Source organism: Oncorhynchus masou, chromosome 23 (assembly GCF_036934945.1).
Source record: "Oncorhynchus masou masou isolate Uvic2021 chromosome 23, UVic_Omas_1.1, whole genome shotgun sequence".
NCBI lineage: Eukaryota > Metazoa > Chordata > Actinopteri > Salmoniformes > Salmonidae > Oncorhynchus > Oncorhynchus masou.
In genome coordinates, this window is record NC_088234.1 from 26,167,609 (window position 1) to 26,189,565 (window position 21,957).

The window sequence follows — 21,957 nt, forward strand, 5'->3', positions numbered from 1 at the left end:
CCATAAAGGCCTGATTGGTGGAGGGCTGCAGAGATGGTCGGGTTCTTGGTCACCTCACTGACCAAGGCCCTTCTCCCCCGGTTGCTCAGTTTGGCTGGGTGGCCAGCTTTGGAAGAGTGTTGGTGGTTCCAAACGTTACATTTAAGAATGATGATGGCCACATTCTTCTTGGGGACCTTCAATGCTGCAGTAATTGTTCCGTACCATTCCCCAGATCTGTTCCTCAACCCAATCCTGTCTCGGAGCTCTACGGACAATTTCTTCAACCTCATGGCTTGGTTTTTGCTCTGACATGCACTGTCAACTGTGGGAGCTTAATAGACAGGTGTGTGCCTTCCCAAATCATGCCCAATCAATTGAATTTACCACAGGTCGACTCCAATCAAGTTGTAGAAACATCTCAAGGATGATCAATGGAAACAGGATGCACCTGAGCTCAATTTCAAATCTCATAGCAAAGGGTCTGAATACTTTCCATATGCACTGTAGTGATAGCAACAAACAGGGTTGTGTTCAGTAGGGAGAAATTGTTTGGAAGCAGAGTGAAACAGGGAATAAGAATGCATATTTTTGTTTTCAGTTTCAATGCGATTTGCCCCAGTTTACCGTTCTGAACAAGACAGGGAAGGCCCAAAAAAATATTCGGAACATTCTTGTCTTTTTTTTGCAGGATGACGTTGTGCACAATTTTCGGGGACCCGTTTTGGCTCGTGAGCTCTACTTTCAAAACTACTGGCTGAAATTATACAAAACCTTTTAACACATCTTTAAGTGATTCAATAAAATCTATTGTTCACCCCCATAAAATATGACAGTTCTGTAATTCCTAGAGTTTAACTTTATATAACTTACAGCTATATATGAATGTGGGTCCTGCATGTGGTCAACATCAACTTTAATAAAATGTGGCTTCAGCATGCAGTTTCCAGTAGCTACCTGTGCGGGGTCTGCCTGGGCGATGGCAGCTGCGGTTTTCAGGGCCAGTCTGCAGACGTCCTGCTGACCGGTGACCACCAGGTGAGCCACGGTAAGGGTGAGGGGAGACGGGACGCGCTGGCTCAGGGGCAGGGCCGAGGTCACCGCCAAGAGCCACTCGCTAGCCGCCACCGGGTCCCCTGTCACCTGGCGTAGGACCTGGGTGGCCACCAGCAACTCACTGGACCACGGGCTGAGGGGTAAGGCTAACTGGGACACCTTCTGGTAAAGAGTAGGAAAGAGAGTGGGGATAAGGGGGAGATGATGGTTGGAGGGGGGTTGGTAGAACTATGGGTATAAAGACCATATGCTAACAAGAATGCAGGGCATCATATTTTCAGTATGACACACGTACTGTTAACTTGGCATATTTCATTGCTCGGCATTAATCATTGCTCCTCTCACGCACGTCATAAATAAAGGACAATCTGGAGGTAAATCCCGCTTCAAGTTTTTTTGTGAGTAAGTGCATTTGTTTACCTCAGCAGGCTTGGAGGACTCTCTCTGCGCATTCTGTAGGAGGCTCTGGGCCAGGCTCTGGTTGCGTGTGTGTGTGCGGGAGTCCGTCAGGGGCTCCATGAGGGATGAGCAGGAGAGGACCTGCAGGAGAGGCAGCACCAGCACCGGGGTACCCCAGGGGGGTCGCTCACACTCTGGGGGGGCCAGACTTAGGGCTGCAGGGGGTAAAGATATCATCATTAAGAGAGTTGGGGTGTAGGGATGGAGAGCGAGGGAGAGGTGAGTGTGTGGATAGCCAGAGGCAAGTATAGTGGAGAGAGACAGAGAGACGTGCATGTAGGGAAGGTAGAGAAAAGAGAGGCAAGTGTGGGGGAGAGAAAGAGTGTGGAAGAGTGAGACAGGTGAGAGTAGTAGAGAAAGAGTCAAAAGGAAAGAGCGAGAGAGGTGAGTTTAGAGGAGAAGAGAGAGGGACCAGTCTGTGTAAGGAGAGGAAGCTGAGAGAGAGTTGATACCCAGTGTAAGCAGCCCGGTCTGCTGGGACGCTGAGGCCTCGAGAAGGAGCAGAGCCAAGCCCACCATCATGTCCTCCACAGGGAACTCCTGGAAAAACACACACATGCACAGTCACACGCACGCACTTTCGAGGAAGTGAGAATACAAACTGACAACCCCCTCCTACCCCCCCAACACAAACACACACACACACATCCCAACCCCGAGGGGTCTTGAAAACGCAGGGATCGTAAGCGCAGCACACTGAGCTCCAAAGATTCCCTCTCAGTCTTCGACCCCCGGAGGAATCTTTGGAGCTGTATGTGCTCCCAAACCAATGCTTTGACGAGATTAGGATCGCACCGCGAGGTGGATCTGGATACATTGAGCGGGAGCTGTCGACAGAATCCTAACAAACCTCCACAGCCACAGGCAGACAAACAAGCTAAAGAGCTGCTGTGCTTTGTGTCTGTCTGTGGGGAAACGGTTTGCTGGGGGTTCTTCCGTCTCAGAAATATAATATAACCATAAACAGCGGCAACGTCTGAAAGAGCGTGAAGCAAGAGGCTGATCTCATTAGAACCCACACAAACTGTTTACTGATCTGTGCAGATGAAGGAGATAAAGATAAGGTGAGGAAGCCATTTTAAACTATTTTGGCTTGCCCGGCTGGCTCACCTCTGTGCGGGTGGGGAGGAGCTGGTGCAGTAGTTGGAGTAGTGGTCTGCAGTCTCCGCTAAGCTTCAGACTTAGCTGACAGGCACACAGCAGCTGCAGGGCCAGCTGGGCCCTCTCACTCCCCCAGTCGGCCACCTCCAGAGCCGGGATCATGGCCTCCACGAGGCCCCGCAGCTCCAACACTGCCTCCACACTGTCCACCTGAAGATGGAGACATAACACAGGCCGCGTCAATGATCATACCATACCTGCTATGTTGTGTCTTTCACATGTGTTGTGTTGTGCTATGCTATAGTGGGTTCACAGGTTCATGTCTACACTGTAAATGGTGTGTTTCCTCAAAGAAACAAAAAGGAAAATCAATCTCGTATCACCTGCATGTGAGGAACTAGCTCGTAGAGACAGCGAACCAGGCTGTGGCATACCACAGGGCTCTGTCCCGGATCCTCTTCAGTTTCCTGGTCTTTCTTCTTTTCTTGGTTGTGATCCCCCGGCTGGGGGGGCAGTAGGACCCTGAGGAGGCTGTGTCTGAGCAGAGCGTACTCTGGCAGCCGTTGGGGCTCACAGTACAGGTAGCGCAGGAAGGGGGCCAACATGGTCACGTACGCAGACTCACCCCTACACGTGTTATATGCATGCACACACACACACACACACACACACGCACACACACACACACACACACACACACACACACACGAGAAATCGGTGTTAAACACACACTTGCACCTCCATGTAATAAAATGTAACTGTAAAGGATATTTAAAAGTTGATAATATCACGCCTCGAAGAAGAACACAAATCAAACAGGTGAACTAGCTGACAGTCATGTCATGAGTTATGGAGGACGCTCCAGCTGAACGACCAGATGACTTGGACATGTTTGAAGGCCGAGCAGTTCGGCCTCACCTCTAGTTCGTTCCCGGGGCTGGCCAGGGAAGGAAACCCTTTAGCTAACCTGTCAGCGGCCCGCTGGATGAAGTCGTCAATCTCCAGCAGCAGAACGGGCCAGCAGTCAGGACGGTTCTCCAAGACGATGATGTATGGATGGGGGCTGCTCCTGTAACATATTAATTTATATGTTTGGATTTGCTTTGGGCTACTGGTAGGTATGCAATCTCTATGGATGTGTGGAGATGAGTTGTTTGCTCACACGCTGTAAATAAATCAGTAAAATTAGCGTGCGTCCCAAAGCGGCAACCTATTCCTTATGTGGTTCACTACTTTTGACCAGAACACTATGGGCCCTGGTCAAATGAAGTTCACTATGTCGATTATAGGGTGGCATATGGGACGCAACCATAGTGTCTTATAAGCCCATATGTCTGGGCAGCAAAGACACTTAAATACACAATCATTCATAATCAATTATCCCATTTCTTTATCCATCTTCCTTCATCTCATTTAGCTGACAAGGCCAACGCAAAGCAATCAAGGTTTCCGGTTTCAAGTCCATGTGAAAAGTACTAAGTTTAGTTTAGTTTGAAAGCTAATGCAACACATACGCATGAATATATAAAAAACAGGAAGAAAGACATTTGAATATTTGGTTTAATGTATTCTGTTCCCTTATTTAGATATTTCATTATATTACAGGCCAGTGGGTAATAGTGCAGATATTATGGCCAGTTTGTTGTGCTCATAGTCTTTCCCTGAATGAGTGTGAGTCTAGCAGAAGCCTGGCCTCGAAGAGGGGTGTGACTGACTGATGCATCAGGGCCTCATCGACTAAGAGTTTCTCAGGCAAATGTTCTTCTGAATAACTTGATGTTAAGGTCAAAGGCTGTTTACACAGCCACCCGAAATCAGATTTTCTTTCTATATCTGATATCTCTTTCTGACCCTCCACACACAGTTTTACATGTGACCCATATCAGATTTGCGCATTCACACTGATGTAGCATTTGAAGTAGCACGCAGATGCAATGCTCATTTCCCATCCCTGTTCCTTAAAAAGTTGGTGGCTGTCATGGTAAAGGCAGGTTGTGCGCAATAAGAAACACATCAGAGCAACAAAAAAAATCTGATATGAGTGCCCTGACAGAGGCCGTATATGGAGGATAGGGTTTGTATCAGAATTGAGATCCACATATGGAAGTGGTATATATTGGAAGTCAAAAGATTAGATTCCATGTGTTTTTTTGTTGTTGTTAATGTTTACACATTTTACAGTTTAGATAGGTATGAGATATGCAAATAATTGCCAAAAGACCTGAATTGGACTGCTGCATTAACACAACTAACATCCTAAAATGACCACAGAACTCTGAATTAGGTCAGATATCAGTCAGCAGCTTAATCTTTTGTCACAAAATTGTTTCACCGAGATGTGACCTACCCCTTAAACAATATAAAGTCACATTTAGATGTAATAATTAGCTAAGAATCTGTCTTAGTTGGAAACAAGCCAAATAGTCTTAATATAGGGCTATTACTTTTTAGTCCATCTTAAACAGATATTTTTTTGTCATGCTGAGCCTTAAAAATGTGCATAACCAGAGGCGTTCAAATGTCTTCGGTCTACAAAGCTCTGTGTAACTTGGCAGACGAGTTCTTCTTCTGATCTGCCAAAAGTGTACATAGATTCCTCCAGGACAATGGATACACTTCTGACCACCAAGCTTCAGAAAGGTTGATGTAGGCAAGTCCTATGCCTCAAGCAAAGGCTAATGGAGCTCAGGCCGACAAGAAAGCAGCTCACATAGGAAACCTCTCAACCCAGCAAAGTCCCTGGCAATGCCTTTAAATGGCCTGGCTGTCATTGTAACAGGATCTTACCTTACCTACTGTCAGACTGGACAACAAAAGAGAGGGGGCACAAAAACATTATAAGGACGACTACCAAAGCCAAAGAAGCCTTTAACGAGGCTAATGCCTGCCCTCGCCCCTCATCCCAGTCTTCCCCCTGCCACCTGGGGGCTGCGGCAGGGCTGGCGTCAGGCAGACCGTGCCCAGCCTAAGAACTGGCCACCGGCCAACTGGCGAACAGAGGGGCTGTGGTGCTCCTGGTCCCAACAATCCACAATGACGTTCAATTAGGTCAGAAAAGGAGCTCCAGTCCAGATTCTGGCAGTGTAGTTGTAAGTGGGAAATGGTTGACTGTCTTACTGGTTAAAGAAAAGTGGGTAAACTCTGAACACCGGTGGAGCTGAAGAGGGCAAAGGCTCTTTTATGAAAAGTGATTCATGGATTACAATAACGAGGATATAGCATCCCACTCTTCAGAATCTGAATGTGTAAACCAACCTGAAGTCTACATTTTAAGAGAGATTGGACATGGCCTTTGAACAAGACAAAGGCCCAGGTTAAAACAACACACTTGTGGCAGGGGGACATTGCCTGCAGACAGACAGGCGTGATTGTGACCACTGCCCCACGTCAATCATTGCATGCGCCACTGAGTGCCTCCAACACCGGAGGAAGGACGTCTCTCGCTCTCCCTCCCTCCCTCTTTCTCCCTCTCCCGTGTGACTGACCAGCTTGCCTGCCATAGTCTCTTGTGGAACAAAGCATCCCCCTTCCCTCCACATCCCATGGCGTAATCTGTCTGACTATCTCTCTATCCCTCTCCTCAGGTTCCCCGTGGTTCGTCTCAACCTCCAGTTCAATGCGACCTATCCATCAGGCCTTCTTTCTCTCCAGACAGGCCAGACAGACCCACCATTACCTGCTTTCACAGCCAGACAATGGAGGGAGCAGGAAGCTGACAAGACTGACCTTGCTACCTTGCCATTGTTGAACTGCAAGTTCATTGGCAGTGGCAGAATAAAAGGGTGCTGGGTTGGAGGGTAGCGGGGCTTTAAAATCAAAGTTTGTCGTCTTCAGATTTTAAAAGTGGTCTGAAGTCCACATCCCACACCATTGGTTGTGTAGATACACTATACCAGGTTATATGGCTGAAGTTATAATGAATGGAAAAGATTTGGAAATTAGATAGTGTTGATCTTTTCCATTCATTTGTGATTGAGGCAAACAGCTGGATCTAGCCCACATAACAGATGGCGTGCAACATGAACACACCTCCCCCATTAGACCAGTTAGGACACGTGTCAAACTTTTCCACAGAGGGCAGTGTCTGCGGGTTTTCACTCCACCCTTGTACTTGATAGATTAATAAAGTCATTAATTAGTAAGTAACTCCCCTGACCAGGTTGTCTATATCCAAAAACCCGAGGACACTCGGCCCTCCGTGGAATGAGTTTGACACCCGAGTTGTCTGAAATGGTCAGACTAATTTTAAAAGTGTCCCTTTACAGCTAGAATTCTTAAATACAGCATTTTATATATATATATATATATATATATAAAATGCTGTATTTTTTTTTTTTTAGAAATTAATGATAAATACCCATTTATTCTTGAAGAATAAATCAAATTGAAGTTTGTCACGTGCGCATAATAAAACAGGTCTGCTTACTTACAGGCTCGAACCAACAGTGCAAAAAAGGTGAACAATAGGTAAGTAAAGAAATAGTGAAAAATAACAGTAGCGAGGCTACATACAGTAGCGGGGCTAGATACTGGCACCGGTTGGTCGGGCTGATTGAGGTAGTATGTACATGTAGATACGGTTAAAGTGACTCTGCATATATGATGAACAGAGAGTAGCAGTAGCGTAAAATATACTTGAGTTTAGTTCAACTGTTGTATCCTATCAGAACCCAAAATATACTTTTGTTTTACTCCAAAGTTTGTAAACAAACACCGTATAGCCTCAAAACATGGTTCAAACTATAATGTTGATATAATGGATGGTCAGTCCTTGCATCCATAGCTTTGTCTATGAATTTGAGAGCAGTTACATTTCTCCAGCTCCATCTCTTATCGTTTTTTTTTTTACAAAACAGGGATGGTTAGAACACTTTGTTACTGTTATAATTAAGGACTAACCTTAACTGCCCAATTAACTTCGAACTGTCCTTTTAAGAACCCACCAGTCTGGCAATGTGTGCAGGTTACGCTGACTCCCAGATGAACTCAGATCACACAAAAGGAGGTGGGGGTTGGGGTGAGGGAGACACGACAGGGCTTCACCGGGAGAAATGTATACAAGCTTTAGTGCCACACCAAGTCGGAATCGGAAATCGTCGGACGCCCTGGAAATGCAGCTGAACTGAAGCCTGTCTGGTTGGGTGGGACCGACACGGTTATGGGGACAGACAAGACAGATACAGGACGTGATCCTGGGAGAATGGCGCTCGTTTTCGCACCGGACCTCCTGAACACCCCCTCCTTCTGGTCCCGCTGGGTGGTTAAGTGGCTTAGTGTCTCTGTGGAAGATTGAGCGGGGCAGCGGCGGGCAGACGGTCAACAATGGGCACCTCGTGGGCATTCTTCATTAATCCCGCAGCATTTACAATCGCCCAGCAGAGCCAGGCGCATCCACCAATGGCGGAGCGAGGCTGTCGGCCCGGCGGCTCCACCCTGCTGCCCCAGGCACATTCATCTTCTCACCAGGGAATGACAGGGAGTGAGACGGAGAAGAGACGTAAAGAGGGGGAAAAGGTAACAATAAAATGGAGGGAAATATAGAGAAAGGGGGGAGGTATAGAAAAAGAGATACACATATGGTGAGGGAAAACAACAGGGATGGAGAAAGAAAGAGAGAAAAGATAGGCCTAGCTTGCATCTGTGTCTTTTTACCCACCACTCTAACTGATTTCGGGGGGGCCCCAGGATCTTGGCAGAGGTCCACATCAAAGACTTGGGTATGGAAAACGAGGACAGGGGAGGGGGAGGATTCTCTCTATAGGCTTTGAGAAAAGCATCCATTTCTGCCCTGGATATACAGTAGCTCAGAGTTGTGTACATTTTACAATTACATTATTGCCATCTAGCAGACGCTGTTATTTAGAGAAACTTAGAGTAGTGAGTGCATACATATTCATACTTTACTTCATACTGGTCCCCCATGGGAAGCGAACCCACAACCCTATCACAAGCACCATGCTCTACCAACTGAGCTACATGGGACTGTATTGACTTGTCCCCAGGATTCCCCTGCCCTTGGTGGTTGACACCTATTCATTCTCAAAACCGGAATAGCCATGTCCATCTTGGAGAGTTGTGTGCTGGCTAGCTGGCTCAAGGTGCAGCCTACTATACGGCTGCTCAGATCACTATTGAAGCATCTAGTGGCAGTAGATATTGGCCCTTTTGTACTTTGATGCGATCCCCCCCCCCCCCCCCCAACTCATGCACCTCATTCCTGACACCTTAGGTGACTGCTGAGGTGTCATGATACATGATTCATCAATACACTATGAAATTAAATCAGAGCTGGGCCTTAACAGCCCATTGGCATGGGTTGATGTTGCCCAAATGAGATATTAATCATTATCAGCAGGATGGCTTAGCCAGAGGACAATCCTATGGAAGGGGTCGGTATACTAACTTCCGAGCATTTCTCCACAGGGAAATAATTCTATGCTTCCCAAATTAAACCCTATAGTGCACTACTTTTGACCAGCCCTGGTTAAAAGTGGTGCACTAAGGAATAGGGTGGCATTCGGAACGCAGAGTCATGATCTACAGCCCCATAATTGCAGTAGAAGGCAAAGTTCTCCCGTATTACTATGATATCATCACAGCATTTCTACTACAGTACAAAAGCCTAAGACATACTCCGAGTTGATATTCACGTAATAAGAAATTCCCCTCGACCACAACTTTGGGGAAACAACCACTCTTTCCCATTCAACCCCATGGTAAAATATTTTTTGGGGTTACACAGAATGAGAGAAAAAAAACATCCCAAAAAGCTGCTGTGTTGTTCAATGTACATGTAACCAGGTCAAAAATCCTGTGAGAAGAGGCTTCAGGCTATTCGGTGTGGGAGAGAGGGAAATGTGGGGTCTTTGTCCAAGTAGGCTACACCTAGCTATGTGTGTGGAAAACATTTCATCACAGGTAAGACATTTAACTTGTTTAGTATAGCCCATGTGTAACTCCACTCACTACTTGTAACTGTATAGTCTGTATTGTTGGTTTTTGGCTAGCTTAAATGTTCCAGTCGGTAGCTAGCTAGCTTGCACTCACTCATGTGGCTGCTAGCACCTTCATGAAAAGGGGAATGAGGGAAGCCCTACAATATAGTGTTTTTCTAAGTAGCATGAACTCTCTGGAGCAGGCAATGTTGAAAAGGAACCTGTACTGTACTTTTCTTAAATGTAGTTTTGTAATTGACTAAAACAAGGAGACAACAAGATAATTGCGTTTGAAAAGGGTCAAGTTTCTACTGTGAGCCAATGGGGTAACCTAGGTAACCACAGGTTGTTTTCCCCACAGGCGTTCTATCTAACACCGACTGGGACTATTACTACTCAGAAAAAGTACTATTAATGACCTCATTGTAGCATTTCCATGAAAACCCAATAAGACGTTAGGCTACCAATGTACTACATCTGTAGCATTTTCATGACTTCATTAGGATCTTAGATTACTATGATGATATCAATGAAGTATTTCCACAACTAAATAACGACTAAGATATTACAATGACATTGTAGTAGTCCATGACCTTACAGCGGAGTAACTCAGATATTACTACTACAGATGCTATTATGACATAATGCTATTCGGACTACAACAAAAGTTACAATGTTATTATTACTACTACAGATGCTATTATGACAATGTTATCGTAACAAAAGAAAAAAACATAACTACTACAGATGTTATGACGTCGCGCTATTATGACTATTACAGATGTTATTCTGACAGGGCGAGATGTTATGACAGGTTTTATTATGACTACTACAAGGTATGTATGACATGTTATTTTGACTACTTTAGATGCTATTATGACCACCACATGTTATTATTACGCCAGAAGTCAATCGAACAACGCTATCATGACTATCCACAGCTGTTATTACAACAGAATGGTATCACTTCCACTGCAGAAATAGTTATGTTATAATAAGCATTATTATTATTCATTTAATTTGTAAAGCGCTTTTCTCAACCCAAGGCACACAAAATAATAACAACAGCAACAATCCAAAACACAAAAAAACAAATCAAAGCTATATACAGCTGTCGCCAGATCCGGAGGACATGAGAACAGAAATAGCAGAGGTCTTTGAAGGCTTTTCTGAACAGCACAGTCTTGAGCTGTGCCTTAAATGGGGGCCAGTGACTCTGCAGCCCTAATAGTGTCGAGAAGTGAGTTCCACAGCCTCGAAGCCGCGCAACTGAGAGCCCTGTCACCCGAAGTTATTAAGTTTGCTGCGTGGCTGAAGGGGAACAGAACTGGAGGAGCGACGTGTGCGTGTGGGGCAGGAGGGTAGAATGAGGTCAGACATATACTCGGGTCCAGAGTTGTGGATATCTTGGTTGGTGTGAACCAGGATTTTGTCGTCGATGCGTGAGCATATGGGGAGCCAGTGGAGGTTGAACAGCACTGGAGTAATGTGCTTGCGGGGGAGGTGTGGGTGAGCACGTGAGGAACCGTTGGAGACATATTGTAGCCTGTTAAGGCACTTGGCAGATGCGCCAACAAAAAGGGAGTTACATGGGAAAATTTGACATTGGTCAAACTCTTGATGTGCGCCTCAAACGAGAGCTGACTGTCAAATATCACACCCAGGTTGCGAACCTGACTGGAGGGGAGGACCTTAACATCATCAATATTGAGGCTGTAGCTGCCGATGTTGGTAATGATAGTGCCAATCAGGACGACCTCTGTCTAGTTGCAGTTTGACTGCAGGAAACTCAACTGCATCCATGTTTTGATGTCCTGCAGGCAGCTGACCAGGAGTGCAGTGCCATTGGCAGTGTTTGTGGAGACATAGAGCTGTGTGTTGTCAGTATAAAAGTGAAAGCCCAGTTCGTGTTTCCTGAAGATGTTCCCAGTGGCAGAATGTGGATACAAAACCGTAGTGGCCCCAGTACGGACCCGTGTCGGAGCACAACTCTGTCTGACTTACTAGAACTGATGGCTACAAACTAGTATTGATCAGTGAGATAGGACCTGAACCAGTCCAAGACAGTGTCTGACAGGCCCTTCTACATGCAGTCTAGCCGGATGGCATGGTTGACTGTGTTGAATGCTGCACTGAGGTCCAGCAGTCAGAGGATGCTGGCAACCCCAGAGTCAGCATTCATGAGGTCATTAGTGACCCTTACCAGGGCAGTCTCAGTACTGTGTCTAGCTCTAAAACCCAACTGGAAGGGCTCAAGTAGGTGGCCAGGTGGCTTTGGAAGTGGCTACAAACAGCATGTTTGAGGAGCTTACTCAGGAAGGGCAGGTTGGAAATAGGCCTTTAGTTCTGGAAGTTGTCGGGGTCAGATCCAGGCTTTTTAAGTATTGGTGTGACTGCGGACAGTTTGAGCTGAATGAGGGACACACCCAGTGATGAGGGACTTGTTGATCATTTCTGTGAAGGCTCCAGAGCAGGTAAGCAGGTCTTGACAAGGGAGGTGGTGATAAGGTCAAAGCAAGTGGTGGGCCTCGTTGTCCTAACCAGCTTGGTTCCATCAGCTGCAGTGACTGTGTTGAAGGTGGAGAACCTTGACTCAGGGAGCATAGGACTTGGTAGCTCAACTAAAGAGGCTTGGGAGGTCAGGAAGGTGCTATTCATGTTTTAAAGTTTGCTTTGGAAGAATCCCAGGTATTGATTGCACCGTTCTGGGAAGGCTGAGGTAGCACAATTATTCACTGGTTGGAGGTAGGGCTGTTATGGTGACCATATTACCGCCACGAGTCAATTTCTACGTGACTGTGTAGTCTCGGTAATTAAGCTTCTCCAAGCTCTGATGCTGCTGCTGGTCATTAGTAGCCTACCAAACTTGCTAACCACCTGGTACTCAGCACTCCATTGTCCCTTTAAATCACTCGAAAATGTAATCAAATACTTCATGAGAACCCAGTAGCTCATGTTACGTAACATTTCTATAGACTATGCAATTAAAAAATATAGGTTTGATGGCCTCTATTAAAAAAAGGAGGATGCCAACAGCTTTCTATAGGCTAGGCCTCTTATTTCTCAACTTTCCTAAGATTAAGCACTTTGCTTCCCTGTACAACTGGAGTTTATCCTACCTGGCTGGCATGAAAGGAACCGCGGGAAAAGCGTCATCCATTCACTATTTAAGTGCATAGATGACATGTATGTATCCCCTGACCATGTTTTGAGACAGGAGCGTGACGATGGTCCATTCTAAATCAAAAACAAATTCACACATATATTATTTAGTACATGTAAAGACAAGATCAAATCAAGAATAGTCTGATGGGTGACAATATTACCCTATCACTTGTGAATATCCTATCACCAGCTTGAATGCAGTAATGCAAGAAACAGCGCATGCCTTCCCCCCCCCCCCCAGACTTTTTCAAAATATAGTTGCACATGTAGCTTATCCCAGATGTGTATAGTGGCCAAATTACTTCTTAAAATGAATCACATTCATTTGCTTTACAATGGGTGTAGAGCCTAAAATGCATGCATAATCAGATTTGTGGTCACTTTTGAGAATGGTGTTTTCCCGCTAATTGATTGCATTTTGGAACATTCGTACTTACAGCCTACTGCCGTGTGCGCATTGCTGCGCTTATAATACTGAAGAAAGCCAAATAGTTCATCTACATTTTAAGCTAAATGTTCTCATCTGTTGCATCAGCTTCACTGTTTAAAAAAATGATAATTAAGCTAGTGATTGTATTAATTTGGGATCCATCGCATCCTACATCTGTCCCAGACTATGTTTGGAATATTTATTTCTCACACAGAATAGGTCAACTTTTGTATTAGGGCGGATAGTAGATTGACATAGGCTAGAGCTTTTGCTGTTCGTTAGGCCTACTCATCTTGTTGGCTGACAAAAAGTAAATGTGGACAGTTATTCCAATATCTTCAATATGCGCCTCGGACACGCGGTATTGCGTCCCCGATGTGTTAATTCTGATAAGAATTGAGATATCTGAGAGAGGCATGTGAATGAGAGGTGCTTCGGTGCACGCAGACGGGAGAAATAATGATAATATTCAGCCCAAGGACACAACGGCAGGGAGGCGATTTGGAGAAAGACACCATAAAATGTTTTCAAATGAGCAACTTCATCCAGTATGGATTTGGAGGTGGAATGTCCGTCATGGTCTGGGGCGGTGTGTCACAGCATCAGGACTGAGCTTGTTGTCATTGCAGACAATCTCAACGCTGTGGGTTACAGGGAAGAAATCCTCCTCCCTCATGTGGTACCCTTCCTGCAGGCTCATCCTGACATGACCCTCCAGCATGACAATGCCACCAGCCATACTGCTCGTTCTGTGCGTGATTTCCTGCAAGACAGGAATATCAGTGTTCTGCCATGGCCAGCGAAGAGCCCGGATCTCAATCCCATTGAGAACGTTTGGGACCTGTTGGATCGGAGGGTGAGGGCTAGGGCCATTCCCCCCAGAAATGTCCGGGAACTTGCAGGTGCCTTGGTGGAAGAGTGGGGTAACATCTCACAGCAAGAACTGGCAAATCTGGTGCAGTCCAGGATATGCACATTACAGTAGCGTGCCGTGGGCCTGGGCCTTCAGTGAGGACCTACACAGTCCCACCCGAATTAATCCACCTCTTATTACCATCATTATGATGCCATGGCTCTAGAGACTATACATTTAGACAAAAACGCAGTATAACCAGGCGTTGCGTCACCTTGAAATTGACATTTTTATTCAGAGAATTGCAGGGGTAGAGTACAATACAGTACAGTTCAACTAATAGGCAAGAACATAGTCGAGTGCAACAGAGTTATATTAATATTCTTCTTCTATACATTTCTGGTCCACAAACTTTGAGTTTTAAGTCCCCCCCCCCAAAAAAAATACAATGTGTTCACTAAACAGCGCATTGTCGCACCCAGTTTCACCGTGATGATAAAGACATAACTATTCACTGAAAATAAAAGAAAGAAAACAAATAATTTGCAACATAGCCTATATATTAACAAAATAAAATGGCAAATAGCCTATTTAATATTAACGAAAATAAAATGCGAAACATACATACACATTTAATAAAAAATAAAATGCATTTTATGCCTACTCACCAAAGACTGATTATTTGAGCACAAAATCCTTCCTCCTTTCTTTCCTCAAGAAGACTTCAATGACTCTGTTGTACAGTCTATCTGTGCGTTTTAGTTCCACCAATAAGTCCTTTTCTATCGACATGGAGGCTAATGCTGAAAGCCGAGTCTGTCCAGTAGCATTTCTGGAATACGTTTTGATTCGCTTTAAGGCCGAGAATGACCGCTCGACAGAAGCCGTGGACACAGGGATGGTCACTGTCACACATGCCAATGTGTAAAGTTGCCCCATGTCCTCATTCAGATTTTTCTGCTTAAGGAAATCAAGGAGATCAGAGGGACTTTTCCCTTCAAAATCTGTCATAGCACACATTACAGTCAGTTCTGTTTTTAGCTTGGATAGGTCGAACAGTGTTCCGTGAATCTCTTGTTAAGCTGGAGAAGGCTGTTTGCGGGATTTTTTTCCGGTAGATCTGAAAGTGCTGGGGGTCCAGGAGGGAGAGAAACATTAATTTTTCGTGGTCTTGAAATCTGGCAAAGAATGTTGTCCAGAATATTGCTGTGGAGTTGTTGGTAGTATGTGCGAGGGTCTCCTTGTGCTGGGCCTCTATGTGCGCTGGGTGAACTTGAGATGCGCGCTGTGTCATCGTAGATTTGACTGAACCTGCGCCTCTCTCGCTCAATTGTGTCACAAAACTCGTTCACCCTTGTCAGGCAGAATTGTACATCCAAAGTTTGTTTCTGTAGAATTCCAAAAAGCACATCCGAATAATTAAAAATCCCATTGAATGTTTCAAGCAAAAAACAAAACTCAAAATCATCCAAACGTGCATTAAATCCATCAGCCATAAGCACAGTATCCCTGTCATGGTCAATCATGATGTTCCAGTAAGTGGTTAAACAGCTCCTTTAGGGCAACTCTCTTTTCAAAGACTGCATTGACCAATCTAGATGTATATTGCCACCTCGTTGGTGCAACCTTAGGAAGATGACGCCTGCAGATGTCATCCAGCAGTTGCGTGCGCTTAGGGGATCGTGAAAGAAATGCTGCAAGGCCATTGAGGTTGGCAAAGAAGACCTTGCATTCTTTAAGCTTTGAGGCTCCTTGAGTCAGTACTAAATGTAGTTGATGTGCATAACAGTGAATGAATAAGGCCATCGGTGCCCTCTCCTTAACTTTAGCCTGCATCCCATTGAGTCCAGATGCCATGACTGCCGCGCCATCAAAACACTGTGCCACAACTTTATCCAGACGACATTCCTTTTCCTCCAAGAAACGGAAAATAAGAGCGGCAATGTCATCAGCTCGCTTGCCGCTTGTCACATCTTCAAATCGGAAAAATCGCTCCTTGACTCCTGTGTCCGTCACATAACGCAGGACGAGTGAGAGCTGTGCTGCATTTCCCACATCTGTTGTCTCGTCCACCATAACAGCAACAAAGAGAGCTTTTTTAATCTCCATTTTGATCTCTTCTCCCATCACTTCAGCAATAGCATACATTAGGTCATTTTGTATTTTGCCTGACATCCCAATAAACACTTTGTTAGTGGACAGGTGGTATTGTAAATCTGTGTTGCTTTCAGAAAGAAAAGAAAGAAGCTCCACGTCGTTCCCTTTGTTTGTGGAGTCAGCACTTTCATCGTGTCCCCTAAATGAAAGTTCCTGTTTACCCAAAAACATGACACAGTCAATGAGTCTTTTCAATATTTCCCTATTTTTCTTCACCTTTTCATTGTGCAGCTCCGTTGCCCTGCGCGCTTGTTCGTTGAGCTGTAGATCCACTCGGGTGTCCCCAAAAGTTTTCAAAAGCACCATTGCTTGTAAGTGCCCAGCTGTACTTTGGTGTCTCGTTGCTGCCTTGCTTAGACAACTCAAGTTTGCAAAGCCAGTGTGGCTCCAAACACCAAATCGGTCACTTGCAAATAATAGGCATTCCCAGCAGTACAGTTTGCAGTGCTTCTCGGAGCCTGTGAGCCATTGATAGCGCTCGTAGTTGGAACTTTGAAAGTGGCGAACGAACCCCTTTCCCACCTGTGACAGGCTTTGTAGCGTCGGCATCGGGCGACCTCTCCTTACAATGTCTAACGTTTCTTGAAAAGTTCGTCTTGAGAATGGCGTTATAATTATATCCTTGACCAAATCGATATCTTCTCCTCCTTCCGCCATTGTGGGTTGAAAAAACAGCTTAGTAGTACGCAAATGAATTTGTTTTATCAAATTCAGTTTCCTAGTTCTAAGGTTCTGCATATACCTGCCCATAGGACCTGCCTCTCAATATTGGTAATCCAATCAAAAGACGAGCACGCACTACGCCTGCTAGCTGGCTCCTATGTAACACTGGAGCCAGCCAGCAGACGTACAATAGCCAACTCTAAAGCTGATTGGTTGACACTAAAGTTTCATTTCCATTCACTTTAAGCTACAAGCACCCGCACTGTTGATTCTGAAGGCCTGAGGGCAGATTTTAGACCCCTGGCAACACATGATGGCTGAATATGATTGGATAAAAAAATCTAACATAAAGACCAGCCCTCCAAATCTCAACCTGGGGCTGTAAGCAGTGCAACCAAGAGGAAAGCTATGAAATGAAGAGTATAACTCTTACTCTGGGGAATAAGTTAATACATATTTGTGGGAAAATATATGTTAAAAATATATATATTCTGATGATGTTTAGGCCAGCAGAGAAGGCCTTGCTGACCCTGACGGCCCACCACTGGCACAGTAGTACTTAATGCAGCTGGTGGCCACAGCAGATACTGACTGTTTCTTTTGATTTTGACCCCCGCTTTGTTCAGGGACACATTATTCCATTTCTGTTAGTCACGTCTGTGGAACTTGTTCAGGTTGTCTCAGTTGTTGAATCTTATGTTCATACACATATTAAGTTTGCTGAAAATAAATGCATTTGACAGTGAGGACGTTTCTTTTTTTTGCTGAGTTTACATCTGCGCATGTATAGTTGGCCAAGTTCTCTTATACGGTTGTTCTAGACGATGGCCAGTTGCTTTGAAAGAGCGTAGCTCTTCAGTGTACCAGGGAGGCGATTTGGAGAAAGACAAAGGAGCAACTTCATCCAGTATGGAGGCCAAGGCAGTGTTGTATTAAGCCAGAGGCAGTAACTGGCAGGTAGAGATCGATTTAGTAAACTGGCCAGTGTTTACAGTTTTCAGACTTCTAAACTGAATGCAGTGTTTCTTGGGCCGAATGAGTAGAGGAATAGCTAAGGTGAAGGTGATACGTTTATGGTCGGACAGCCCTGACACATTTCCTTCCAATTTGGCGAGATCCACGCCTGTGGAGACCAGGTCCAGTTTATGGCCTTTCTTGTGGATGGCAAAGTCCACGTGCTATTGGTGTCCAAAGTTGTCCTGGACATCCGCCAGGCCGGTAGAGAGACTGCAGTCAGGGGAGACGACATGTATGTTGAAATCACCAAGCTCTAGCATACCATGGGCGCAGGGGTGTTAGTAGCTCAGATAGTTCAGCAGGAATGTTAGGGAGGCTAACAAATGAACACAGACAGTACTGATACAGAGCCATTGATCTTGAAAGACATTCATTCAAAACAGGACAGCTGGTACTGCAGTAAAATCACAGTGCTGTCAGTCCTGCAGATTACAGCCAATCCGCCACCCTGTCCGGATGTGCGAGGACAGTCCAGGTAGGTGTCGCCAGATGGAGGGAATTGGTGGAGGGATATGTACTCATTGGGCTGATACCAAGTCTCAGTGAGAAAGAGAATGTCTAGACCTCTATTAGTGATGATACCATTCAGTAGTAAACCTTTGTTGTTTATGGACCGTGACTTTAAAAGCCCCAGTTGTGCATGATGTGTGCACTCGTAATCCGAGCAGTACAACAGACTTAAGTTTGTTAATTAGTCTCCTACCGCCCCGTCATCTGTATTGTTTCCGCAAGATCTCGTCTTGCTTAATTAAGGCTGTTGCTCAGCTCCCTGCACAGGGTTGTTTTAATATGTTAAACATTTCTGAGAAAATCTTGGGTGTAGTGAGTGATAGTTGCTTCCATTTCTGAATCTTTTGGTCCAGCCTTTGCTCCAGTAGATGGAAGATGAGATAAAAAAGAGATGAGGATCAAGGATGATCTGAGCTGGTACTTGAATCCAAACAATGAACTAGTTGAATACAATGTATACAATGAGTAGTCAAATGAGTAGTCAAATGAGTAGTCAAATACAATGTATATATATATATATATACACACACACAGTGGGGCAAAAAAGTATTTAGTCGGCCACCAATTGTGCAAGTTCTCCCACTTAAAAAGATGAGAGGCCTGTAATTTTCATCATAGGTACACTTCAACTATGACAGACAAAATGAGAAAAAAAATCCAGAAAATCACATTGTAGGATTTTTAATGAATTTATTTGCAAATTATGGTGGAAAATAAGTATTTGGTCACCTACAAACAAGCAAGATTTCTGGCTCTCACAGACCTGTAACTTCTTATTTTATAGGCTCCTCTGTCCTCCACACGTTACCTGTATTAATGGCACCTGTTTGAACTTGTTATCAGTATAAAAGACACCTGTCCACAACCTCAAACAGTCACACTCCACTTGCAGAAAACATTTGACCTCTGTCATTGCCAACAAAGGATATATAACAAAGTACTGAGATAAACTTTTGTTATTGACCAAATACTTATTTTCCACCATAATTTGCAAATAAATCAATTAAAAATCCTACAATGTGATTTTCTGGATTTTTTTTTCTCATTTTGTCTGTCATAGTTGAAGTGTACCTATGATGAAAATTACAGGCCTCTCGTCTTTTTAAGTGGGAGAACTTGCACAAGTGGTGCTGACTAAATACTTTTTTGCCCCACTGTATATACAAAAGTATGTGTGGATTCATCTATTTCAGCCAGACCCTTTGCTGACAAGTGTATAAAATGAGCACACAGCCATGCATCTTCATAGACAAACATTGGCAGTAAAATAGCCTAACTGAAGAATGGAATGGCCTCACTGACTTCCAACGTGGCACCGTCATAGGATGCCACCTTTCCAGCAAGTTAGTTCATCAAATTTCTGCCCTGTTAGAGCCACCCCGGTCAACTGGAAGTGCTGTTATTTGTGAAGTGCAAACATCTAGGTGCAACAATGGCTCAGCCACGAAGTGGTAGGCCATACAAGCTCAAAGAACGGGACCGCCAAGTGCTGAAGCGTGAAAAGAAAGTCTGTCCTCAGTTGTAACACTCACTACCGAGTTCTAACTGCCTCTGGAAGCAACGTCAGCACCAGAACTGTTCGCCAGGAGCTTCATGACATGGACTTTCATGGCCGACCAGCTTCACACAAGCCTAAGATCACCATGCGCAATGCCAAGTGTCGGCTGGAGTGGTGTAAAGCTCGTTGCCGTTGGACTCTGGAACAGTGGAAAAGCATTCTCTGGAGTGGTGAATCACGCTTCTGGGTTAGGTGGATCCCAGGAGAACGTTACCTGCCCCAATTCATAGTGCCAACTGTAAGGTTTGGTGGAGGAGGAATAATGGTCTGGGGCTGTTTTTTGTGGTTCGGGCTAGGCCCCTTAGTTTCAGTGAAGGGAAATCTCAATGCTACGGCATACAATGACATTCTAGACGATTCTGTGCTTGCAACTTTGTGGCAACAGTTTGGAAAAGGCACTTTCCTGTTTCAGCATGACAATGTCCCTGAGGATAAAGCAAGGTCCATACAGAAATGGTTTGTCGAGATCGGTGTGGAACCTCATCGAACACCTTTGAGATTCATTGGAACACCGACTGCGAGCCAGGCCTAATCGCCCTACATCAGTAATGCTCTTGTGGCTGAATGGAAGCAAATCCCCGCAACAATGTTCCAAAATCTAGCGGAAAGCCTTTCCAAAAGAGTGGAGGATATTATAGCAGCAAGGGGTGGGGCAACTCCATATTCATGCCCATGATTTTGAAATTAGATGTTCGATGAGCAGGTGTCCGTCCACATACACTACATGACCAAAAGTATGTTAACTAATTTAACGTTGTTGGTAACATTTTTTGTTCTGTGTTCAATACTTGATCAGCTAAAAGTTGATGAAACAATGCACATAGAAAACACTTACAAATAACTAAGGATACATTTGCAGGAGTAAACTACCAAGGCTGCCACTATGCGCCATGGCAAGCATGGAATTACCTGAAGGAGTAGTGATAAGTGATGTGGACTCAAAGACCCGCACTCCACTCCAATCAATAGTCTCACACTCAGAACCTAACTTGATGTTATGAATCAAAAGTAGCCTAGACATCTTTCCTCATGTGGTCACAGTAAAGTTGAGAAATAGAGCGGTGTGTATTGTCCTATTTGGCCCACAAAGTCATACCACGGGAAATAAAAATAAAAAGTGGACAAACCTGATGGAGCGGGGACAAATGAAGTGGACTAACCTGATGGAGCGAGGACAAGTGAAGTGGACTAACCTGATGGAGCGGGGACAAGTGAAGTGGAATAACCTGATGAACTAGCGACAAGTGAAGTGGACTAACCTGATGGAGTGGGGACAAGTGAAATGGAATAACCTGATGAACTAGCGGCAAGTGAAGTGGACTAACCTGATGGAGCGGGGACAAGTGAAGTGGAATAACCTGATGAACTAGCGGCAAGTGAAGTGGAATAACCTGATGGAGTGGGGACAAGTGAAGTGGAATAACCTGATGAACTAGCGGCAAGTGAAGTGGAATAACCTGATGGAGTGGGGACAAGTGAAGTGGAATAACCTGATGAACTAGCGACAAGTGAAGTGGAATAACCTGATGGAGTGGGGACAAGTGAAGTGGAATAACCTGATGAACTAGCGGCAAGTGAAGTGGACTAACCTGATGGAGCGGGGACAAGTGAAGTGGAATAACCTGATGAACTAGCGGCAAGTGAAGTGGAATAACCTGATGGAGTGGGGACAAGTGAAGTGGAATAACCTGATGAACTAGCGGCAAGTGAAGTGGAATAACCTGATGGAGTGGGGACAAGTGAAGTGGAATAACCTGATGAACTAGCGGCAAGTGAAGTGGACTAACCTGATGGAGCGGGGACAAGTGAAGTGGAATAACCTGATGGAGTGGGGACAAGTGAAGTGGAATAACCTGATGGAGTGGGGACAAGTGAAGTGGAATAACCTGATGAACTAGCGGCAAGTGAAGTGGACTAACCTGATGGAGTAGGGACAAGTGAAGGGCGTTCCTTTGTCTCGCTGGTCCGCTTGCACCTGGAGAAGCCTTCCTATCACTTTTATCAACCCCTGCACATTCCTGTTCATAAGAAGCAGAAAAAAAATCAATAAGTCCAGGAGTATAACTAGCAGTTT

General features: G+C 45.0%; 1 protein-coding gene across 3 annotated transcripts in view; it reads right to left on the bottom strand.

The window, feature by feature from the left end:
• The window catches only part of focad (focadhesin), a 93,078-nt gene that overhangs the window by 39,518 nt on the left and 31,603 nt on the right, over positions 1-21,957 (bottom strand). For 2 of the 3 annotated variants that reach the window (XM_064931707.1, XM_064931706.1), the window contains 7 exons: positions 21,803-21,901; positions 3,563-3,664; positions 2,979-3,222; positions 2,605-2,805; positions 1,947-2,034; positions 1,456-1,649; positions 937-1,197 (listed from right to left, as the gene is read on the bottom strand). In XM_064931707.1, coding sequence (XP_064787779.1) covers positions 937-1,197; positions 1,456-1,649; positions 1,947-2,034; positions 2,605-2,805; positions 2,979-3,222; positions 3,563-3,664; positions 21,803-21,901 — 1,189 coding nt within the window. The remainder of the gene's footprint in view (positions 1-936; positions 1,198-1,455; positions 1,650-1,946; positions 2,035-2,604; positions 2,806-2,978; positions 3,223-3,562; positions 3,665-21,802; positions 21,902-21,957) is intronic. The other variant, XM_064931708.1, reaches the window with a different exon arrangement.